Source organism: Hyla sarda, chromosome 3, assembly GCF_029499605.1.
Source record: "Hyla sarda isolate aHylSar1 chromosome 3, aHylSar1.hap1, whole genome shotgun sequence".
Classification (NCBI taxonomy): domain Eukaryota; kingdom Metazoa; phylum Chordata; class Amphibia; order Anura; family Hylidae; genus Hyla; species Hyla sarda.
This window is the reverse complement of record NC_079191.1, coordinates 202772289-202793990: the sequence shown is the minus strand read 5'-3', so window position 1 is coordinate 202793990 and position 21702 is coordinate 202772289. Positions and strand designations below refer to the sequence as shown.

At 42.5% G+C, this 21702-nt stretch overlaps 1 protein-coding gene across 5 annotated transcripts in view; it reads right to left on the bottom strand.

Moving 5' to 3' along the window:
• Positions 1–21702, bottom strand: part of KCNQ5 (potassium voltage-gated channel subfamily Q member 5) — a 638117-nt gene that overhangs the window by 5113 nt on the left and 611302 nt on the right. For all 5 annotated transcript variants that reach the window (XM_056565866.1, XM_056565867.1, XM_056565869.1 and 2 more), the window contains 2 exons: positions 13134–13265; positions 7261–7387 (listed from right to left, as the gene is read on the bottom strand). In XM_056565866.1, the coding sequence (XP_056421841.1) occupies positions 7261–7387; positions 13134–13265 (259 nt within the window). The remainder of the gene's footprint in view (positions 1–7260; positions 7388–13133; positions 13266–21702) is intronic.

Sequence of the window (21702 nt, the reverse complement as noted above, 5' to 3'; positions counted from 1 at the left end):
CTCACTTCCCCTGCACTTCCTTGCCGGATCTTGTTGCCTTAGTGCCTAGAGAAAGCTTCTTCTGTGTTTACCTTTACTGTGTTCCTGACCTCCTGCTATTACCATTGACTACGAACCTTGCCGCCTGCCCCGACCTTCTGCTACGTCTGACCTTACTCTTGTCTACTCCCTTGTACCGCGCCTATCTCAGCAGTCAGAGAGGTTGAGCTGTTGCCAGTGGATACGACCTGGTTGCTACCGCCGCTGCAAGACCATCCCGCTTTGCGGCGGGCTCTGGTGAATACCAGTAGCAACTTAGAACCGGTCCACCGACACGGTCCACGCCAATCCCTCTCTGGCACAGAGGATCCACCTCCAGCCTGCCGATTCGTGACAGTACCCCTCTAAAATTGTCCCAAAACTGATGTTTCCAATTACCTTGGCATAAGTGGTTAAAGTACCTGTGCATAACAGGTCACATGGCAATCTGTATGCAGGTCCTTTTACTGTTGAAATGGCAGAGCAGCAAGGCTAATGAGACAAGGGTAGCTGATTGATAAGGGTATGAGTTCTGGTGTGGGGAGCTTTATTAGCTTAGGGGATCTGGCATCTGTATCTAGATGTTCTTTTTTGAGTATTTATTTAGGGGTCTAAATGTATTTAGGGTTTCTGGGGTCTATATTTATTCAGATGTAGGTCCATCAAGTTCAACCTATAATCCTAATAAGTCCCTATTGAGTTGAGTTGATCCAGAAGAAGGCAAAAAACCCTCATACTAGAAGTAAAAATTCCTTCCCGACTCCAAATATGGCAGTCAGAATAAATCTCTGGATCAACCTTCTGTCCCTATAAATCTAGTATACATAACCAGTATTGTTATTACTCTCCAAAAATGCATCCAGCCCCTTTTTGAACTCTATTAGGCTGGGTTCACACTACGTTTTCTCCCATACGGGAGCGCATACGGCAGGGGGGAGCTAAAAGCTCGCGCTCCTGTATGTCACCGTATGCGCTCCCGTATGTCATTCATTTCAATGAGCCGACCGGAGTGAAACGTTCGGTCCGGTCGGCTCGTTTTTGCGCCGTATGCGCTTTTACAACCGGACCTAAAACTGTGGTCAACCACGGTTTTAGGTCCGGTTGTAAAAGCGCATACGGCGCAAAAATGAGCCGACCGGACCGAACGTTTCACTCCGGTCGGCTCATTGAAATGAATGACATACGGGAGCGCATACGGTGACATACGGGAGCGCAAGCTTTTAGCTCCCCCCTGCCGAATGCGCTCCCGTATGGGAGAAAACGTAGTGTGAACCCAGCCTTACATAGTTCACCATGACCACCTCCTCCGGGAGAGAATTAAAGAACCCCCATCTGTGCTGGTGTAGAAACCTTCTTTCCTCTAAACGTAGAGGATGCCCCCTTGTTATAGATACAGTCCTGGGTATAAATAGATCATGGGAGAGATCTCTGTATGGTCCCCTGATATATTTATACATAGTTATTAGGTCTCCCCCTAAGCCTTTTTTTCTAAACTAAATAACCCTAATTCTGATAATCTTTCTGGGTACTGTAGTCCTCCCATTTCCCGTATTACTCTGGTTGCCCGTCTTTGAACCCTCTCCATTTCCACTATATCTTTCTTGTACACTGGTGCCGAGTACAGTACACAGTATTCTATGTGTGGTCTGACTAGTGATTTGTACAGCGGTAGAATTATTTCCTTGTCGTCAGCATCTATGCCCCTATTGATGCACCCCATGATTTTATTAGCCTTGGCAGCAGCTGCCCGACACTGGTCACTACAGCTAAATTTACCGTTAACTAAGACTCCTAAGTCCTTTTCCATGTCAGTCGTCCCATGTCTATGGTCTATATTTATTTAGTCCTTTTTATGGTTTTTATTTATTTAGGAGGGCAGGCCTGAGTTCTGTATTTATTGAGGGGTTTTATTCTATTCTGGTTTATACACAATATTGTGTAGTTAAGGCAGGGATCTATATTCATGTTGGTAGTCAAGTTTTGTTCTGAATTTATTTATGCTGCTATAGAAACTGTATGGAGACGAAAAACCTACAATCAGTATAGACACTCATCAGACCTCACCTGTAAATAAATGGATTTATAGAGGATCAGTTAGTGTTAGGCCAGTTGTATGGATAGTCTGCACCAGTGATTCCCAAACAGGGTGTCTCCAGCTGTTGCTAAACTCCCAGCATGCCTGGACACTCAGTGGCTGTCCGGAAATGCTGGGAGTTGTTGTTTTGCAACAGCTGGAGGCTCCATGTTGGAAATACATTTTTTAAATTTATTGGGGGGACAGTGTAAGGGGGTGTATATGTAGTGTTTTACCCTTTATTGTGTGTTAGTGTAGTGTTTTTAGGGTACATCCGCACTGGCGGGGGTTTATGTTGAGTTTCCCGCTAGGAGATTGCGTCGCGGCAGAAAATTTGCCGCCGCTCAAACTTGAAGCAGGAAACTCACTGTAAACCCGCCCATGTGAATGTACCCTGTACATTCACATGGGAGGGGAAAACCTCCAGCTGTTGCAAAACTACAACTCCCAGCATGCACACACAGACCGTGCATGCTGGGAGTAGCACTTTTGCAACAGCTGGAGGCACACTGGTTGGAAAACCTTCAATTAGGTTCTGTTATATAACTCAGTATTTTCCAACCAGTGTGCCCCCAACGGTTGCAAAACTACAACTCCCAGCATGTACTGATTGCCGAAGGACACGTTGGGAGATGTAGTTATACAACAGCTGTAGGTACGCAACTACAACTCCCAGAATGGTGAGACAGCCTTTTCCTGTTCGTGCATGCTGGGAGTTGTAGTTTTAGATTTAGAAGATTTAGAGGGCCAGGGTTTAGAAACCACTGCGCAGTGATCTCCAAACTGTGGCCCTTCAGATGTTGCAAAACTACAATTCACAGCATGCCTAGACAGCAAACTGCTAGAGGGCCACAGTTTAGAGACCACTGTGCAGTGATCTCCAAAGTGTACCCTTCTAAATCTTGCAAAACTACAATCCCAGCATGCCCAAACGGCTGTCTGGGAATGCTGGGAGTTGTAGTTAGGCAACATCTGGAGGGCTACAGTTTAGTGACCACTGTATAGTCGTCTCCAAACTGTAGCCCTCCAGATGTTGCTAGGCAACTACTCACCGGCTTCCGTAGTCTGTACCAGGGAGCCGCACGTCTTCGCCGCCACGATCACAGGTAAGGGACCTCCACCTCTGCCGCCAGTCACACTACAGTTCCCCCGTTCTGCCCAGATTACCGTCGGTGGGCAGAACGGGGGAACCAAACTTTAAACCCCCCCCCCGCCCCTGATCTGCTATTGGCTACTGACCGACCAATTGCAAGGAAAGGAGGGGTGGCACCCTCACTCCTATCCCTTTAGGGGGACCGGGGGCATCTTGGACACCCCTGATCCTCCTTATTTTCTGGGTCACTGGAGACCCGTATGACCCCGAATTGGCTAGCAGCGGGGAACGGAATTCCCACGGGCATACCCATACGCCCTACGTCCTTAAGGACTCAGGATGCAGGGAGCGTTTGCATACGCCCTGCGTCCTGAAGAGGTTAAAGGAATACTCACTTTAGTGCAAAATAACATATTCCCATAAGTGATAGATCCCAGCAGTCGGGATAAGTTATTTTGCGCTGCAGTATTCCTTTAATGGGGCGGACTTCCACCTAATGGGCTGACATACTGGTCTGCCTATTAAGTTTTTATTAATGAAGCAGAGAAACAACAAAGAGATAGATCAGCTCACCAAAGTCCATAGGTGTCAAGCATCAGGCAATAGTCCTGGAGCACGGAGGCAGGGAGCCGCCACTCCCCGTGAAACTGAAGAAAGAAAAGTGGAAGGGGTCCAGCTCCTGGGTAAAGGTATCCAATAAAACTTAACCTTTAATGGCAACTATTAAAACATTGAAAATCGCCACTAGGTGGCAAGTGACATGTCACTTAAAAATGAAAACAAAAAGAAGGTGAAACGCCGACGCGTTTCGAGCAGTTGCTCTTAGTCATGACTAAGAGCAACTGCTCGAAACACGTCGGCGTTTCATCTTCTTTTTGTATTCATTTTTAAGTGACATGTCACTTGCCACCTAGTGGCGATTTTCCATGTTTTAATAGTTGCCATTAAAGGTTAAGTTTTATTGGATACCTTTACCCAGGAGCTGGACCCCTTCCACTTTTCTTTTTATTAATGAAGACCTTATTTACATACTATTTTGGTTAAAATTGTTTTGTACCAGGACAAGTGAACCGTTATGAGGGACAAGTAGATTCTGCTCCATTTTAGTCCCTTGGACAAGTAGTTTTTTTTTATTTCCACACCCCTGTATGTAAATGATTACACTTGTGGTCTGATTAGATACTGGGTCTGCTTAAGAAAGGGTGTTAAAGTGCTTTACCTGCTGCCTGATAAAAAGGCTTTTAGAGGCTTCCTTTGGGTACTGTGCCTCTTGTTAAAAAACCATTGACTGCTAGACCTGTCTCTATGAAGGATAGGGTCACACGAAGCACACCTGCAGCGTATTTGACACTGCAGATGCGCTACTGCCCGTTCTTAAAGTGTGCCTCCAGCTGTGCCCATGTGTCCTGCTCGCAGCAGCAATCCGCCACTACAAGCAGACACAAAGGGAGCTGCGAGTCGCGTGTGGATGTGCAGCTCTTCAGACATCGCAACCACTCCCCCAGTTCCCTGAGCTTGGCCGAGAGTGGCCGCAATGTCTGGAGTACACTGCACATGCGTGCAGGCAAATAGCAGCTTCCTCTATGTGCCCCTGTGCTGCGAGCAGGACACATGGACAAAGCTGGAGGAACACTCTAGGGACGGGCAGTAGCACATCCGCAGCACCAAATACGCTGCGGATGCACTATGTGTGACTAGACTTTGACGGCGGCACTTCACTGGACAGAGATAAGCAGATGACAAATTGCCCACCACCTAGACTGTTGTGACCCAGCTGTTAGAAGGTGGTGGGAGCAGTGGTTACACAAGAGCACACACACACACACAGCGAACAGGCTTTGAACGGCCTAGACAGACCACCAGTAGAGAGGATTGTTTGATCCTCTGACAAGTATGAGTAGCTTTTACTTGTTTTACAGAGTCTGAGCCACATGTTGCATGGCTGTAAAAAAAAAAAAAAAAAAAAGCATTTGCCCCTTTCCTCATTTGTCACACTTAAATGTTTCAGATCATAAAACAAATTTTATTTTTACAAAAATAATCTATGTAATCCCAAAATGCAGACTTCAAGCGAACATTTATTATGGAAAAAAAATATCTGAGCCTTCATAGCCACCTATGTTAAAACATAATTGCCCCCGTATTAAATCATGAATTACTGTGGTTAATAACAGTGTTTTGAAAGGTAAGTACAATTTCACTATCCACAGCTAGGCCTGATAACTGATCACTTAAATAGAACCTGTCTGATAAAGTTAAGTAGGTCAAAAGATCTCAAAACAGCAAGACATCATGCCACAATTTAACAAAATTCAGGAACAGATACAAAACAACGTAATTGTCACCTATCTGTCTGGATATGGTTACAAAGCAATTTACTAAAGCTTTGGGACTCCAGCTTACCATGGTGGGAGTAATTATACACAAATGGAGATAATTTGGACTAGAGTGAGCCATGACAGGAGTGGCCTCTCTACCAAAAGTACCCCAAGAGCACAGAAAAGAGTCATCCAAGAGGTCATAAAAGAACCCACAACAACAAAGTACTGCAGGCCTGTTTTGCCTTAGTTAATGTTTAAGGCAAAAACTACTGCTGACCAAAAAGAACATGAAGGTTTGTCTTGCTTTTTCCAAAAAACATCTTGCTGATCACCAAGACTTTTGGAAAAATATTCTGTGGACTTTTCTGAAGATATGTGTTCCATTACATCTGGCGTAAAAGTAGCACAGCATTTTAGAAATAGAATATCATATCAACAGCTAAATATGGTGTTGGTAGTATGATGGTCTAAGACTGCTTTGTTGCTTCAGGGCCTGGATGATTTGATATGATTGATGGAACCATGACTTCTGCTCTCTACTAAGAAATTCTGAATATCTGGCCATGTGAGCTAAAGCTAAAACACACCAGCAAGTCCACCTCTGAATGGCTTACAAAACAAAATGAAGGCTTTGGAATGGCCTAGTCAAAGACGGGACTTGAATCAGATTAGGATGCTGTGGCATGACCTGTAAAACCCTCCAATGTGGCTGAATGAAAGCAATTCTGCAAAGATGAGTAGGCCAGCCAGAATTCATCCACAGTGATATGCAAGACTCTTTGTAAGTTATCGCAAACACTTGATTGCTGTTGTTGCTGCTGAGGGTGGCAAAATCTGTTATGTGTAGGGGCAATTACATTGTCACATAGGGTCAAGAAGTTTTTTCCCCATAATAAATTAAATTATCACTTGAAAATTGCATATGTAGAGAAAAACTTCAGCACAGCACTCACCCTTTAGTTGCCAACGAAGTGTAGTTTATCAACAAGAAATAAACTTTCTTGCGCTTCTGGTCTGGAAGAAGCGCCCGGAGCGGCGTGAAATAGCTATTACCAACATGATCTGTACCTGGTACGACGTGGCATGAAGATCTGCCCCGCTGCTGTAAAACCTTCTCAATAAAGGTCGGAATGGAAAAAGACTTGTGAGTGCCCCTTCAGTTTCTTTCTTGTTGATATTGTTGCCACTTTAGCTTCTATAGAGGGAAAGCACCTCAGGACACTTTCAGGACTATATCCACATCACAGCGCTGATTATTCTTACACTGTGCATTGCCAATGCCTGATTCTTAAGCCACTTGTGCCGGCAGCTCTCTCTTTTTGTACGGAAGTGTAGTTTATGATTCACTGTACTGATGTGTTCTTTTAAATAAACTACACTTCATTGGCAACTAAAGGGTGAGTGCTGTGCTGAAGTTTTTCTCTACATAAGTCATTTTGTACCCGTGTCTATAGCGCAACGCACCTCCGAGCTTACACTACAGTATCCCCGACACCATTTTAACGCAGACCACTCATCCCTCCATTGCCGAGTACTCGCTTCTCTAATAGTAATTTACACTTGAAAATTGAATCATGTGTTTACTTTGGTTATCTTTGTAATATTAAAATGTGTTTGATGATCTGAAATGTGCAAAAAAAATAGGACATCAAGAAAGGGGCAAATACTATTTCACAGTACAAAAGGTTTTATTTACATACAGCCTCTTTATTTGTAACAAAATAAAATACAAAACATTATTTATTAATCTTTACCTGCTTCTCCACTTTAACTACTCGGCCTAACATGCTGAGGTCATCTCCTGCTTCAATTTCCTGTACATTTTTTTCTCGACTTTTTTTATCTGTTGTTATTTGTCCTTTTCCAAGAATCTGATCAACCCTGTACATGAAAAATAAAGCATAACATAATTTATTCAGTATAATGGAAAATTAAAAGACAACAAAGTTTAACCCCTTAAGAATGCAGGGATTTTTCATTTAGCAAATTTGGAGGGTTTAGTTTTAACACATTTCATTTTGTAGTAAAAATGACTTCTATATTGAATACCTATATGTCCATATGATTACAACAATAACCAATTTATATAGGTTTTATTTTACTACTTTTAAAAAAATTATAACTTTTTGTAAGAAAATTTGTATGCTTAAAATTGTCCACTTCTGACCCCTATAATACTTTTATTTTTCTATATATGAGGCTGTATGAGGGCTCCATTTTTTGCTCCATGATTTCTAAATTTCAACGTTATCAGTATCAACTTTTTTTATGGAACTTTTTGAACACTTTTTATAAAAAAATTTTATTGGTATATAAAATGATCAAAATCAGCAATTCTGGACTGGTATTTTTTTAAGTTTACACAATTCACCACACAGTTTCATTAATGTTATATTTTAATAGTTTGGACATTGCTGCACATGGCTATGCCACAAATGTTTATGTTTATTTTTGTATACATTATTTTACCGGACCTACAGGGTATGAAGCGCGCTCAGCTCCTGCCTCGTCACATCTGCAGTTCTGTCAAGGGGAAGTTTGTCAGAGACACAGCACCGATAACGGAGACTGACTATGTTATTAGTCATTCTTGGCCCATTGCTAGAAAAAAGTTTTCATCAGACAACCCCTTTAACCTTTTAAGGATGAAAGGCATACTGGTACACCCTTGTGTCCTGGTACTTAAGGACCAAGGACGTATCTGTACGCCCTGAATCTTTAAAGGGGTTCTCCACTGCCTTAACCTACTTTTGGCAGTTACGGTAGTTAGTTCTGTGGCTATATGTTATTATGGCTTTTTTTCATGTTGCTAACGGTTCTGTATGTGGTGTTTTACTTACCTTTTTTCCAGACCCGGAAGCTGGTTTCTTCATTTGCTTCCTGCCTTGCATCGACCACTTTTTTTCTTTTCTTCCGCCGCCATCTTGCCATCGGGACGTCACCGTGGAGGGTGGTGTGTTGGAGACCGGCTTGCTCCACGCTTCGTACGTGCCCGCTTCCCGCGTGACGGAATCCTCTAAGCTGAATGCAGATTGAGCTGCTTTCGGAGAATCGGATGCCGTGATGGGCGCATGCGCAGTTGGTCCTCTTGCTCCGGAGGATCATCTGTGCATGTGCCATAGTGATGTCAGCATCGGGCCTGACGCGCTGGAGGATTGTTAACCCTAACCTGGCCAGAGGTGAGTCCCGGAGCGCTGGACAGCTCCTGAAGGTTTGTTATGGCAGTGTTTCCCAACCAGGGTGCCTCCAGCTGTTGTGAAACTACAACTCCCAGCAAGCCCAGACAGCCTTTGGGCTGAAAGTAAGGTGGGTGCGCGCTGATGATGACTGAGGATTCCGCCGCGCGGGAGGCAGGCACGTACGGAGCGAGGGGCAGGCCGGCCTCCAACACACCACCCTCCACGGTGACGTCCCGATGGCAAGATGGCGGCGGAAGAAAAGAAACAAAGGGTCGAGGCAAGGCAGGAAGCAAATGAAGAAACCAGCTTCCGGGTCTGGAAAAAAGGTACCGTATATACTCGAGTATAAGCCGAGTTTTTCAGCACGATTTTTCGTGCTGAAAACACCCCCCTCGGCTTATACTCGAGTGAACTCCCCCACCCGCAGTGGTCTTCAACCTGCGGACTTCCAGAGGTTTCAAAACTACAACTCCCAGCAAGCCAGGGCAGCCATCGGCTGTCCGGGCTTGCTGGGAGTTGTAGTTTTGAAACCTCCGGAGGTCCGCAGGTTGAAGACCACTGTGGCCTTCAACATCATCCAGCCCCCTCTCACCCCCTTTAGTTCTGAGTACTCACCTCCGCTCGGCGCTGGTCCGGTCCTGCAGGGCTGTCCGGTGAGGAGGTCGTCCGGTGAGGAGGTGGTCCGGGCTGCTATCTTCACCGGGGAGGCCTCTTCTAAGCGCTTCGGGCCCGGCCTCAGAATAGTCACGTTGCCTTGACAACGACGCAGATGCGTCGTTGTCAAGGCAACGGCTCTATTCCGGGCTGGAAGCGCGGAGAAGAGGCGCCCCCGGTGAAGATAGCAGCCCGGACCACCTCCTCACCGGACCACCTCCTTACCGGACAGCCCTGCAGGACCGGACCAGCGCCGAGCGGAGGTGAGTACTCAGAACTAAAGGGGGTGAGAGGGGGCTGGATGATGTTGAAGGCCGCAGTGGTCTTCAACCTGCGGACCTCCGGAGGTTTCAAAACTACAACTCCCAGCAAGCCCGGACAGCCGATGGCTGCCCGGGCTTGCTGGGAGTTGTAGTTTTGAAACCTCTGGAGGTCCGCATGTTGAAGGCCGCAGTGGTCTTCAACCTGCGGACCTCCGGAGGTTTCAAAACTACAACTCCCAGCAAGCCCGGACAGCCGATGGCTGCCCGGGCTTGCTGGGAGTTGTAGTTTTGAAACCTCTGGAGGTCCGCAGGTTGAAGACCACTGAGGGCGAATGATGATAAGAGGATGATGAAGGGGGGTTGTGGGGATGATGAAGGGGGGTGGGGATGATGAAGGGGGGGGGTGTGGGATGATTACAAGGGGATGATGAAGGGGGGATGTGTGGGATGATAAGGGGATGTGTGGGATGATGACAAGGGGATGATGAAGGGGGGATGTGTGGGATGATAAGGGGATGTGTGGGATGATGACAAGGGGATGATGAAGGGGGGATGTGTGGGATGATGACAAGGGGATGATGAAGGGGGGATGTGTGGGATAAGGGGATGTGTGGGATGATGACAAGGGGATGATGAAGGGGGGATGTGTGGGATGATGACAAGGGGATGATGAAGGGGGGATGTGTGGGATGATAAGGGGATGTGTGGGATGATGACAAGGGGATGATGAAGGGGGGATGTGTGGGATGATAAGGGGATGTGTGGGATGATGACAAGGGGATGATGAAGGGGGGATGTGTGGGATGATGACAAGGGGATGATGAGGATGTTAATGACGGGTCTGGATGATGACAGGGGGGGATGAGGTATTTCCCACCCTAGGCTTATACTCGAGTCAATAACTTTTCCTGGGATTTTGGGTTGAAATTAGGGGTCTCGGCTTATACTCGGGTCGGCTTATACTCGAGTATATACGGTAAGTAAAACACCACATACAGAACCGTTAGCAACATAAAAAAAGGCAAAATAACATATAGCCACAGAACTAACCAACTGCCAAAAGTAAGTTAAGGCAGCGGCGAACCCCTTTAAGCATCTTTTAAGCAAGCACAGGAGCTGTGCTCTCTTCAGAACAGTGACTGTCATCTACTATCTGCTAGTCACAGACAGTAATGATTCCGCCACTGCTGGTCATTAACCCTTTAGACGCCATAATCAATGCCGATCACAGTATCTAAAGTGAAAGTAAAAGCTCCTTAGTAACTCAGAGGGGCTCATGGAACCCCTGGATCATGTCTGTGAGCAAAAACGGAGGGTCCCATTACCTGTCTCCTGCCACCAATTGCCTATGGGGACTATTCAAGTGTAAAAAAAAATAAAAAAAAATGTAAAAGTAAAAGTTAAAAAAAAGTGAAAAATCCCCTCCCCCAATAAAAAAGTAAAACGTCAGTTTTTTCCTATTTTACCCCCAAAAAGCGTAAAAAATAAATTTTATAGACATATTTGGTATCGCCGCGTGCGTAAATGTCCGAACTATTAAAATAAAATGTTAATGATCCCATATGGTGAACGGCGTGGACGAAAAAAAAAAAGTCCAAAATTGCTACTTTTTTAATACATTTTATTAAAAAATAAATTATAAAAAATTTGTTAAAAGTTTTTTATATGCAAATGTGGTATCAAACAAAAGTACAGATCATGGCGCAAAAAATGAGCCCCCATACCGCCGCTTATACGGAAAAATAAAAAAGTTAGAGCTCATCAAAATAAAGGGATTATAAACGTACTAATTTGGTTAAAAAGTTTGTGATTTTTTTTAAGCGCAACAATAATATAAAAGTACATAATAATGGGTATCATTTTAATCGTATTGACCCTCAGAATACAGAACACACGTCATTTTTACCATAAATTGTACGGCGTGAAAACGAAACCTTCCAAAATTAGCAAAATTGCATTTTTCTTTTTAATTTCCCCACAAAAATAGTGTTTTTTGGTTGCGCCATACATTTTATGATATAATGAGTTATGTCATTACAAAGGACAACTGGTCGCGCAAAAAACAAGCCCTCATACTAGTCTGTGGATGAAAATATAAAAGAGTTATGATTTTTAGAAGGCGAGGAGGAAAAAATGAAAACGTAAAAATTTAATTGTCTGAGTCCTTAAGGCCAAAATGGGCTGAATCCTTAAGGGGTTAATGACGAAGGACATAAATGTACGTCCTGGTGAGGTGGTACTTAATGCACCAGGACGTACATTTACGTCCTATGCATAACCGCGAGCATCGGAGCGATAGCAGCCCGTAATGGCGGACATCTGCGATCGCGCAGATGTCCGCCATTAACCCCTCAGATGCTGTGATCAATACAGATCACGGCATCTGCTGCCGCGGCCATCCGATCATCCAGCATGGCGGCCGGAGGTATCCTCACCTTGCTCTGGCCGTCTCCCGGGGTCTTCTGCTCTGGTCTGCGATCGAGTAGACCAGAGCAGAAGATGACCGATAATGGTGATCAGTGCTGTGTCCTATACATAGCACTGAACAGTATTAGCAATCGAATGATTGCTATAAATAGTCCCCTATGGGGACCATTAAAGTGTAAAAAAAAAAAGAAAAAAAAAAGGAAAAAATTTTTTAAAACCTCCTCCCCCAATAAAAACGTAAATTGCCCCATTTTGCCTATTTCACCCTCAAAAAGTGTAAACAAAATATTTTATTTACATATTTGGTATTGCCGCGTGCGTAAATATCCCAACTATTAAAATAAAATGTTAATGATACTGTACGGTGAACAGAGTGAACGTAAAAAAAAAAAAGTTCAAAATAGCTGCTTTTTTATAACATTTTATTCCAAAATAAATTAATAAAAAAAAGTATTAAAAGTTTTATATAAGCAAATATGGTATCAATAAAAAATACAGATCACGGCGCAAAAAATGAGCCCTCATTCAGCCGCTTATACGGAAAAATGAAAAGTTATAGGTCTTCAAAATAAGGGGATTTTAAACGTACTAATTTGGTTAAGCAGTTTGCGATTTTTTTTAAGCGCAACAGTAATAGAAAAGTATATTTTGATGGGTATCATTTTAATCATATTGATTCAAAGAATAAAGAACACAAAGAACACATGTCATTTTTACGTAAATTGTACAGCGTGAAAACGAAAACTTCCAAAATTTGCTAAATTGCGGTTTTCTTTTTAATTTCCCCACACAAATAGTATTTATTTGGTTGCGCCATACATTTTATGGTAAAGTGAGTTATGAGTTATGATTTTTTGAAGGCGAGGATGAAAATAGGAAAACGTAAAAATAAAATTGTCTGCGTCCTTAAGGCCCAAATGGGCTTCGTCCTTAAGGGGTTAAGCCTTTAAATCATTTAGCACATATCCTTAACCAAATATTACAAAGATGTTTTGGAATATTGAAAAGGGTTGTCTTGATAACAATGTAATAACATTACAGTTTTAGATATATAATATTATTACTTGAAGACATTTTTAAAAAGGAAACATGCTTTTTACAAACCGTGTTTGGAGGCTCTTTATCCTGCATAACATATCCAAATGGCCAGCAGAATATTGCTCAATCACATCTTTCACATCATATGGGCGCAAAGTTTCCTTAAACTTCCTCTTTGCTACATGGAACTTCATGATTCTGTAGGAAAAATGGTAATGTTATTTATTTTTTTCACTAACTTTACTTGTCCCTCAAAGAGGTTATCCGTGAGAAAAAAAAACATATCCCTTATTTACAGTCTCCAAAGGTGGGGGCTGGGGCACTCAGGAGACTGGTAAAGTGAGTAGCTAGAACCTGCGGAGATCCCAGTGTTCAGGGTCCCAGTGGTTGGACCCCCAGCGATCAGACTATTATTCCCTATCCTGTGGATGGAGTTTAAGTTTTTCCCCTGGATAACCCTTTTAACCACTTAGGGACCACAGGCGTACAGGTACTGGTACAAGTACTGGTATTTAAGGACCAATGCCGTACCTGTACGCCTGTGGGAATTTTGGTCCCGCGCGCCGAGCAGGGACTGGTTCGGTATGACTGCTTATATCTATCAGCAGGCATCCCGTGCCAGTGCCCAGGGTGGTTTTAAGACTTCACACCGGCGATTTGTGGCGATTCCGGGTCATATGGGTCTCCGGTGACCAGGAAAATAAGGGGGATCGGGGTTGTCCAAGACACCCAGGATCCCCTTGAAGGGATAGGAGTGAGGTGGCAGGGGTGCCACCCCTCCTATCCCTGCTATTGGTCGGTCAAAAGCGACTGACCAATAGCAGATCGGATGTGGGGGGGAGTTAAAGTTCAGTTCCCCCGCTCTGTCCAGCCACTGTAGTTCCGGGCAGAGCAGGCCAACACATTTTGGGGGGCTTTTTCTCCTTTTACACCTTATGAAAAGGAAAAGTTGGGGTCTACACCAGCCTGTTAGTGTAAAAAAATAAAAAAATTTACACTAACATGCTGGTGTTGCCCCATACTTTTTATTTTCACAAGCGTTACAAGGAAAAAAAAAGACCCCCCAAAATCTGTAACACAATTTCTCCTGAGTACGAAAATACCCCATATGTGGGAGTAAAATGCTCTGCGGACGCACAACAAGGCTCAGGAGTGAGAGCTCAATATGTATATTTAAAGCCTACATTGGTTATTTTGCACAGGGGTGGCTGATTTTACAGCGGTTCTGACATAAACACAAAAAAATAAATACCCATGTGTAACCCCATTTTGGAAACTGCACCCCTCACAGAATGTAACTAGGGCTATAGTGAGCCTTAATACCCCACAGGTGTTGGACAAATTTTCGTTAAAGTTGGATGGGAAAATGAAAAAAACATATTTTTTTTTAACTAAAATGCTGGTGTTACCCTACATTTTTCATTTTACAAGGGAAAATAGAAAAAAAGACCCCCAATATTTGTAACCCAATTTCTTCTGAGTAAGAACATAACCCATATGTAAAGTGCTCTGTGGGCAAACTACAATGCTCAGAAGAGAAGGAGCACCATTGGGCTTTGGAGAGAAAATTTGTCCGGAATTGAAGGCCACGTTTACAAAGCCCCCATAGCGCCAGAACAATGGAACCCCCCCCCCCCACATGTGACCCCATTTTGAAAATGACACCCCTCACATAATGTAATATGGGGTACAGTGAGCATTGCTCAGAAGAGGAGGATCGCCATTGAGCTTTTGGAGAGTGAATTTGTTTGGAATGGAAGTCAGGGGCCATGTGCATTTACAAAACCCCCCGTGGTGCCAGAACAGTGGACCCCCCCCACATGTGACCCCATTTTGGAAACTAAGCCCCTCACAAAATTTAATGAGGGGTGTAGTGAACATTTACACCCCACAGGTGTCTGACAGATTTTTGGAACAGTGGTCTGTGAAAATGAAAAATGTAATTTTTCATTTGCACAGCCCACTGTTCCAAAGATCTGTCAAATGCCAGTGGGGTGTAAATGTTCACTACACCCCTCATTAAATTTTGTGAGGGGTTTAGTTTCCAAAATGGGGTCACATGTGGGGGGGGGTTTGTGCAAAAAGTTTTAGATATTTGGTATCACCGTGTGCGTAAATGTCCAAACTATCAAAATATAATGTTAATGATCTCGTACGGTGAACGACGTAAACGTAAAAAATGTAAAAATGTCCAAAAATGCACCTTTTTTTGTCACATTTTATTCCCAAAAAATTATAAAAAAATTATCTAAAAGTTGTTTATATGCAAATGTGATATTGATTAAAAGTACAGATGACAGCACAAAAAATGAGGCCCATACCGTCCTATATACGGAAAAATGAAAAAGTTATAGATGGTCAAAATAGGGCGATTTTAGATTACTGATTTTGTGCAAAAAGTTTTAGATTTTTTTTAAGAGGTACAAAAATATAAAAGTATCTAGCCATGGGTATCATTTTAATCGTATTGACCCGCAGAATAAAGAACACGTCATTTATACCGAAAAGTGTACAGTGTTAAAACGAAACCCTCCAAAATGTGCAAAATTTTGGTTTTCATTTAACTTTCCGCCCTAAAAATTTTTTTGGGGGGTTTGCTGTACATTTTATGGTTAAATGAGAGGTTTTATTACAAATTAACGCAAAAACGCAAAAAAACAAGCCCTTATATGGGCCTGTAGATGGAAATATAAAAGCGTTATGGATTTTAGAAGGCGAGGAGGAAAAAACGAAAAAGCAAAAATAAAATTGCCTCATCCTTAAAGGGGTATTCCAGGCCAAACCTTTGTTTATATATATCAACTGGCTCTGGAAAGTTAGACATATTTGTAAATTACTTCTATAAAAAAAAATTCATCCTTCCAATAGTTATTAGCTTCTGAAGTTTTCTGTCTAACTGCTCAATGATGATGTCACGTCACGGGAGCTGTGCATGATGGGAGAATATCCCTATAGGAACTGCACAGCTCATCAGAGAACAGTTAGACAGAAAACAACAACTCAACTTCAGAAGCTAATAACTATTGGAAGGATTAAGATTTTTTTAATAGAAGTAATTTACAAATCTGTTTAACTTTCCGGAGCCAGTTGATATATCAAAAAAAGTTTTGGCCTGGAATACTCCTTTAAGGTCAAAATGGGCTTGGTCCTTAAGGGGTTAATGCTTAAAGTGAGAGTGGTCAGATGTGCAAAAAATGCTCTGGCCCTTAAGGACGGAGGGTTTTTCAGTTTTTGCATTTATGTTTTTTCCTCATCACATTCTAAAAATAATAACACTTTCAATTTTGCACCTAAAAATCCATATGATGGCTTATTTTTTTGAGACACCAATTCTACTTTGTAATGACGTCAGTCACTTTACCCCAAAATCTACGGCAAAACGAAAAAAAAATCATTGTAAGACAAAATGGAAGAAAAAACTAATTTTTTAGTTTTGGGGGCTTCCGTTTCTACGCAGTACATTTTCCGGTAAAAATGACACCTTCTCTTTATTCTGTAGGTCCATACGGTTAAAATGATACCCTACTTATATAGGTTTGATTTTGTATTATTTCTGAAAAAAATTATAACTACATGTAGGAAAATGTATATGTTTAAAATTGTCATCTTCTGAGCCCTATAACTTTTTTTTATTTCTCCATGTACGGGGCGGTATGAGGGGGCATTTTTTGCGCCGTGATCTGAAGTATTTAGCGGTACAATTTTTGTTTCGATCAGACTTTTTGATCGCTTTTTATTCATTTTTTAATGGTATAAAAAGTGACCAAAAATACGCTATTTTGGACTTTGGAACTTTTTTTGCGCATACGCCATTTACCGTGCGGTTTAATTAACGATTTATTTTTATAGTTCGGACATTTACGCACACGGCGATACCACATATGTTTATTTTTATTTACACAGTTTTTATTATTGGGGAAAGGGGGGTGATTCAAACTTTTATTAGGGAAGGGGTTAAATGATCTTAATGAACTTTTTTTTTTTTCATTTTTTTTTTTTGCAGTGTTATAGGTCCCATAGGGACTATAACATGCAGTACATTGATTCAATACACTGATCACTGCCATTGCAGTTATCGGCGGTTGATTGCTCAAGCCTGGATTTCAGGCTTGGAGCAATCAATCGCCGATCGGACGCGCAGGGGGCAGGTAAGGCACCCTTCTGCTGCGTCCTAGCTAATCGGGACATCGCGATTTTACTGTGATCATCCTGATTAGCCCGACTGACCTGCTGGGAAGCTTTTACTTTCACTTTAGCTGCGGCGATCAACTTTGATCAACGCGTCTAAAGCGCTAATGCCGGACATCAGCCCGATAGGCGATATCCGGCATTAGCCACAGGTCCTGGTTGCTTATAACAACCGGGAGCCACCAGGTATGATGCGCGCTCACCTGCTGAGCGTGCGTCATACCTCAGGAGACGCTTATGGAGGTCCATAAATGTCCATATGCGTTAAGGGGTTAAAGGGGTACTCCGGTGGAAAACTATTTTTTTTAGGTCTTTATAAGTCCACTGGTGCCAGAAAGTTAAACAGATTTGTAAATTACTTCTATAAAAAAATCTTTACCCTTCCTGCACTTTTTAGCAGCTGTATGCTACCGAGGAAATTCTGTTCTTTTTGAATTTCTTTTTTGTCTTGTCCACAGTGCTCTCTGTTAACACCTGATGCCCGTATCAGGAACTGTCCAGAGCAGGAGAAAATCCCCATTGCAAACCTATGCTGCTCTGCACAGTTCCTGACACGGACAGAGGTGTCAGCAGAGAGCACTGTGGACAAGACAAAAAATTAATTAAATTAAAAAGAACAGAATTTTCTCTGTAGCATACAGCTGCTAGAAAGTACAGGAAGGGTAAAGATTTTTTAATAGAAGTTATTTACAAATCTGTGTAACTTTCTGGCACCAGTTCATAAAAAATTTTTCCAACTGAGTACCCCTTTAAGGTGAAAATGGGCTTGGTCCTTAAGGGGTTAAGTCATTCGCTGAGCTCACTTTAATTGGGACTTTTAGCATACATGCGCATTGAGCTCATAGTCAAATACAAGTAATATTCTATTCTTTTTTTTATATCACTGTGATGTTGATACATCCTCATCCTGACAATCTCTGTGACTTTACAAATATTGACAACATCATAATGCATATAATATATCACATAATATCATATATACTAATATCATAATTAATTGCATGTTTTTTCATTTTTCTATATTTTTTAGCATTTGCATTACAGACTGATCTGATTAATGTAATTTTAAACAAAACATTATGCAAATTCTGTACTTTATCGATTGCTTAGTTTGTTTTTTAAAATAAACTACCACAAGAGGGCAGCATACACAAGACAATATCTAACATCTCTAACAAAACCCAGCCTTGTAAGGAGTCACTGAATGACTGCAAACCAAATAAATGATGGCACAGTATTAGAAATGTCTTTACAGCCGGAAACACAGACATGGCTATGTTCAGAGTAGAAATAGAGGTTTGTATTTTATTCTGAATGCACAAATTGTGGTAAAGACCTCCTTTTTATCACCAAAGTGCAGTAAACATACTCCAAAATGTCATCAAAATGCAACATGGGAAGATAACCTTAAGACTTTAAATCTTAATAAAACCCCTCAGTTGTGATTATAGGTCAAATCACTTTAGCCTCATGAATGAGAAAACTCATCAATACTGTTAATAACATGAACTGACCCCACCCTACTGATAAATCTTAGGCTGCAGGAGTCTAGCCATGTAATTAGATCATCAGATGCTGTGCGGAGACTCCACCCCTTCTCTCTGCAAAGTTCAATAATTACGGATTTATGGGAAGTGTAGGCTGAATTAGAAAATCATTTCAGTTATAAATTAATATGGGATTAATATGGCTGAAAGTTCCTGCCTACCACATCAGATTGCTTCTTTAATAACCTGGGAAGGGAAACGGAAGTATTATATGCCGGGGTATACTATGTTAAACACAGATGAGCCCACCATAGCGTTTTTGAGTTCTCTATAGAATGAGATAAGGCCAATTGTCCATTTTGCTCCGCCGTCTAACAATCTGGCTCGGAACTTATTCCCGTCTTTTATATCTTGGATGCAGCATGCAGCTTAAATGGCTTTACAGTTAAATATTAGAGAAGATCACTTGCTTTCTCTAAATGATTCTGGTTAGAATCAATTATCGCCTATTCACTAAATAGGTATTAACAGCTGTGATAATGGGGGTTTGACTTTTAGGACCTCCATTGATCACCCTGATCCCGATTTCCATTCAGCCACAAGACCATGGCAAAGAGGAGTGGCGGTTAAGAATGCGCATTTTTTCCTCAGTGACATACACATAGATTGAAGCAAGAAGATGAATGCTCACCCGCTCTATTCAGAATCCCCCTAGATACAGTCTTACGGCTGGGGAATGGTCCCCAGGGTTTCCCGTTCCTCACCATTGTTACTCCCTTTTTAACAGCAGCACAACTTTGAAAGTGTTGTATTGAATAGCATAGATTTTTACTAAAAAAAAAATAAAAAAAATGCATGGTCTTCACTATCTTTACTTGTACTGTATATACAGTGATCCCTCAACTTACAATGGCCTCAACATACAATAGTTTCAACATACAATGGTCTTTTCTGGACCACCGTAAGTTGAAACCAGACTCAACATACAATGCTAAGGACAGTCCAGATCTGTGCAATGTGTCATTGGCCGGAAGAACCGACCAATCAAAATGGGCATTCACTGGTAAAACCCCTGTATTACTGAAGCGTATGCACTGACTGGTGTCTCGTAGCGCCCCCTACAGTACAGGTAGGTATTACATGTTCTGTATTCTTTACCTGTATTACTGAAGTGCATGCACTGACTGGTGTCTGGTAGCGCCCCCTACAGTACAGAGTGGTATTACATGTTCTGTACACTTTACCTGTACCAGGGTTAGCTGCTCCTTTGGACACCAGGTAAGGGCGACTCCACTACTTTTTTTTACTTACAGGACCCTGAAGAAGCTCCTGTCCTCTACATAGACCAGTGTTTCCCAAGCAGGGTGGCCCCAGCTGTTGCAAAACTACAACTCCCAGCATGCCCGGACAGCCAAAGGCTGTCCGGGCATGCTGGGAGTTGTAGTTTTGCAACAGCTGGAGGCTCCCTGCTTGGGAAACACCGATATAGACAGTGATTACAGCTCCCAGCAGATCTTTATTACTTTTATATGTAAGGATTTGCTTTATCTATATTAGTTATCTACTTATTTTTCTTTAATCCTCACTTTTTTTCTTATTTTTGGATGACATTTTGGGGCTTCAGAACCAATTACCAGATTTCCATAGAGTTCTGGTCTCAACATACAATGGTTTCAACATACAATGGTCGTCCCAGAACCAATTAATATTGTAACTTGAGGGACCACTGTAATGGGTTGCTGGCAGGCAAAGCCTCAAACTCTAAAATAAATCAGTGAAATGATCCTACTTAGGGGAATCTAAAATACTTATTTGTGATTATCTGTGCTCCTTCTTAATACTGTTACTAGGCTGGTGCTTTTAACGTTCCTATGCATTATGCTCATACTCAAACATATTATAGAATTTCCACCCAGTTATGAGTCAAATAGACAAATTACTATCTAACTAAACTGAAAACACACAAAGAGTTGTAATGGTTAAGTATTTTATTAAGCATCCTGACCAAACACCCACAGTGCAGGGGCACTTTAAAAATCTGTAGATCCTCCTTTAACAGCCATCACTTCTACCAAACACTTCCCATAACATAACAGTGGAATCTTAATTGAAGATAATGTGCATTAATATTTGTGAAATTACCGAATTTTAATATTTGTGAAATTACTGAATTTTTCCGCAGAATTCCCCACGGAATTTTTGCTATATGAACATAGTCTCACACTCTCTCTCCCTTAAAGGAGTACTCCGGCGCTTAGACATCTTATCCTCTATCCAAAGGATAGGGGATAAGATGCCTGATCGCGGGGGTCCCACTGCTGGGGACCCCCGTGATCTTGCACGCAGCACCCCGTTTATAATCAGTCCCCGGAGCATGTTCGCTCCGGGTCTGATTACTGTTGATCACGGGGCCGGAGCGTTGTGACGTCAAGGCTCCGCCCTGTGTGACGTCACGCTCCACCCCCCCCTCAATGCAAGCCTATGGGGGGGGGGTGACAGCTGTCACGCCCCCTCCCATAGGCTTGCATTGAGGGGAGGAGCTGTGACGTCACACGCTGCCGGCCCTGTGGTCGCCGGTAATAAGACCCGAAGCGAACACGCTCCGGGGACTGATTTTAACTGGGGTGCTGCGTGCAAGATCACGGGGGTCCCCAGCAGCAGGACCCCCGCGATCAGGCATCTTATCTTATAAGATGTCTAAGGGCTGGAGTACCCCTTTAATCGATCCTTTACTACCCTGCAAATATAATCCATCCCTTACTTTGTTTTTTTAAGTCATTGTCCAGCAAAGTTCAAATACTAACAATGACATAGAAAGTAGCCCACAGCCAATACCCTCATATAGTTCTGCCAAAATCCCCTAATCTCTCAATATTTCTTTCAAGCAACTGCTTGTTCCCTAATAAACCTTGTTTTCTGTCCCTCCTTTGTATTCTCCTTCCATCTATATCTCCAGTATG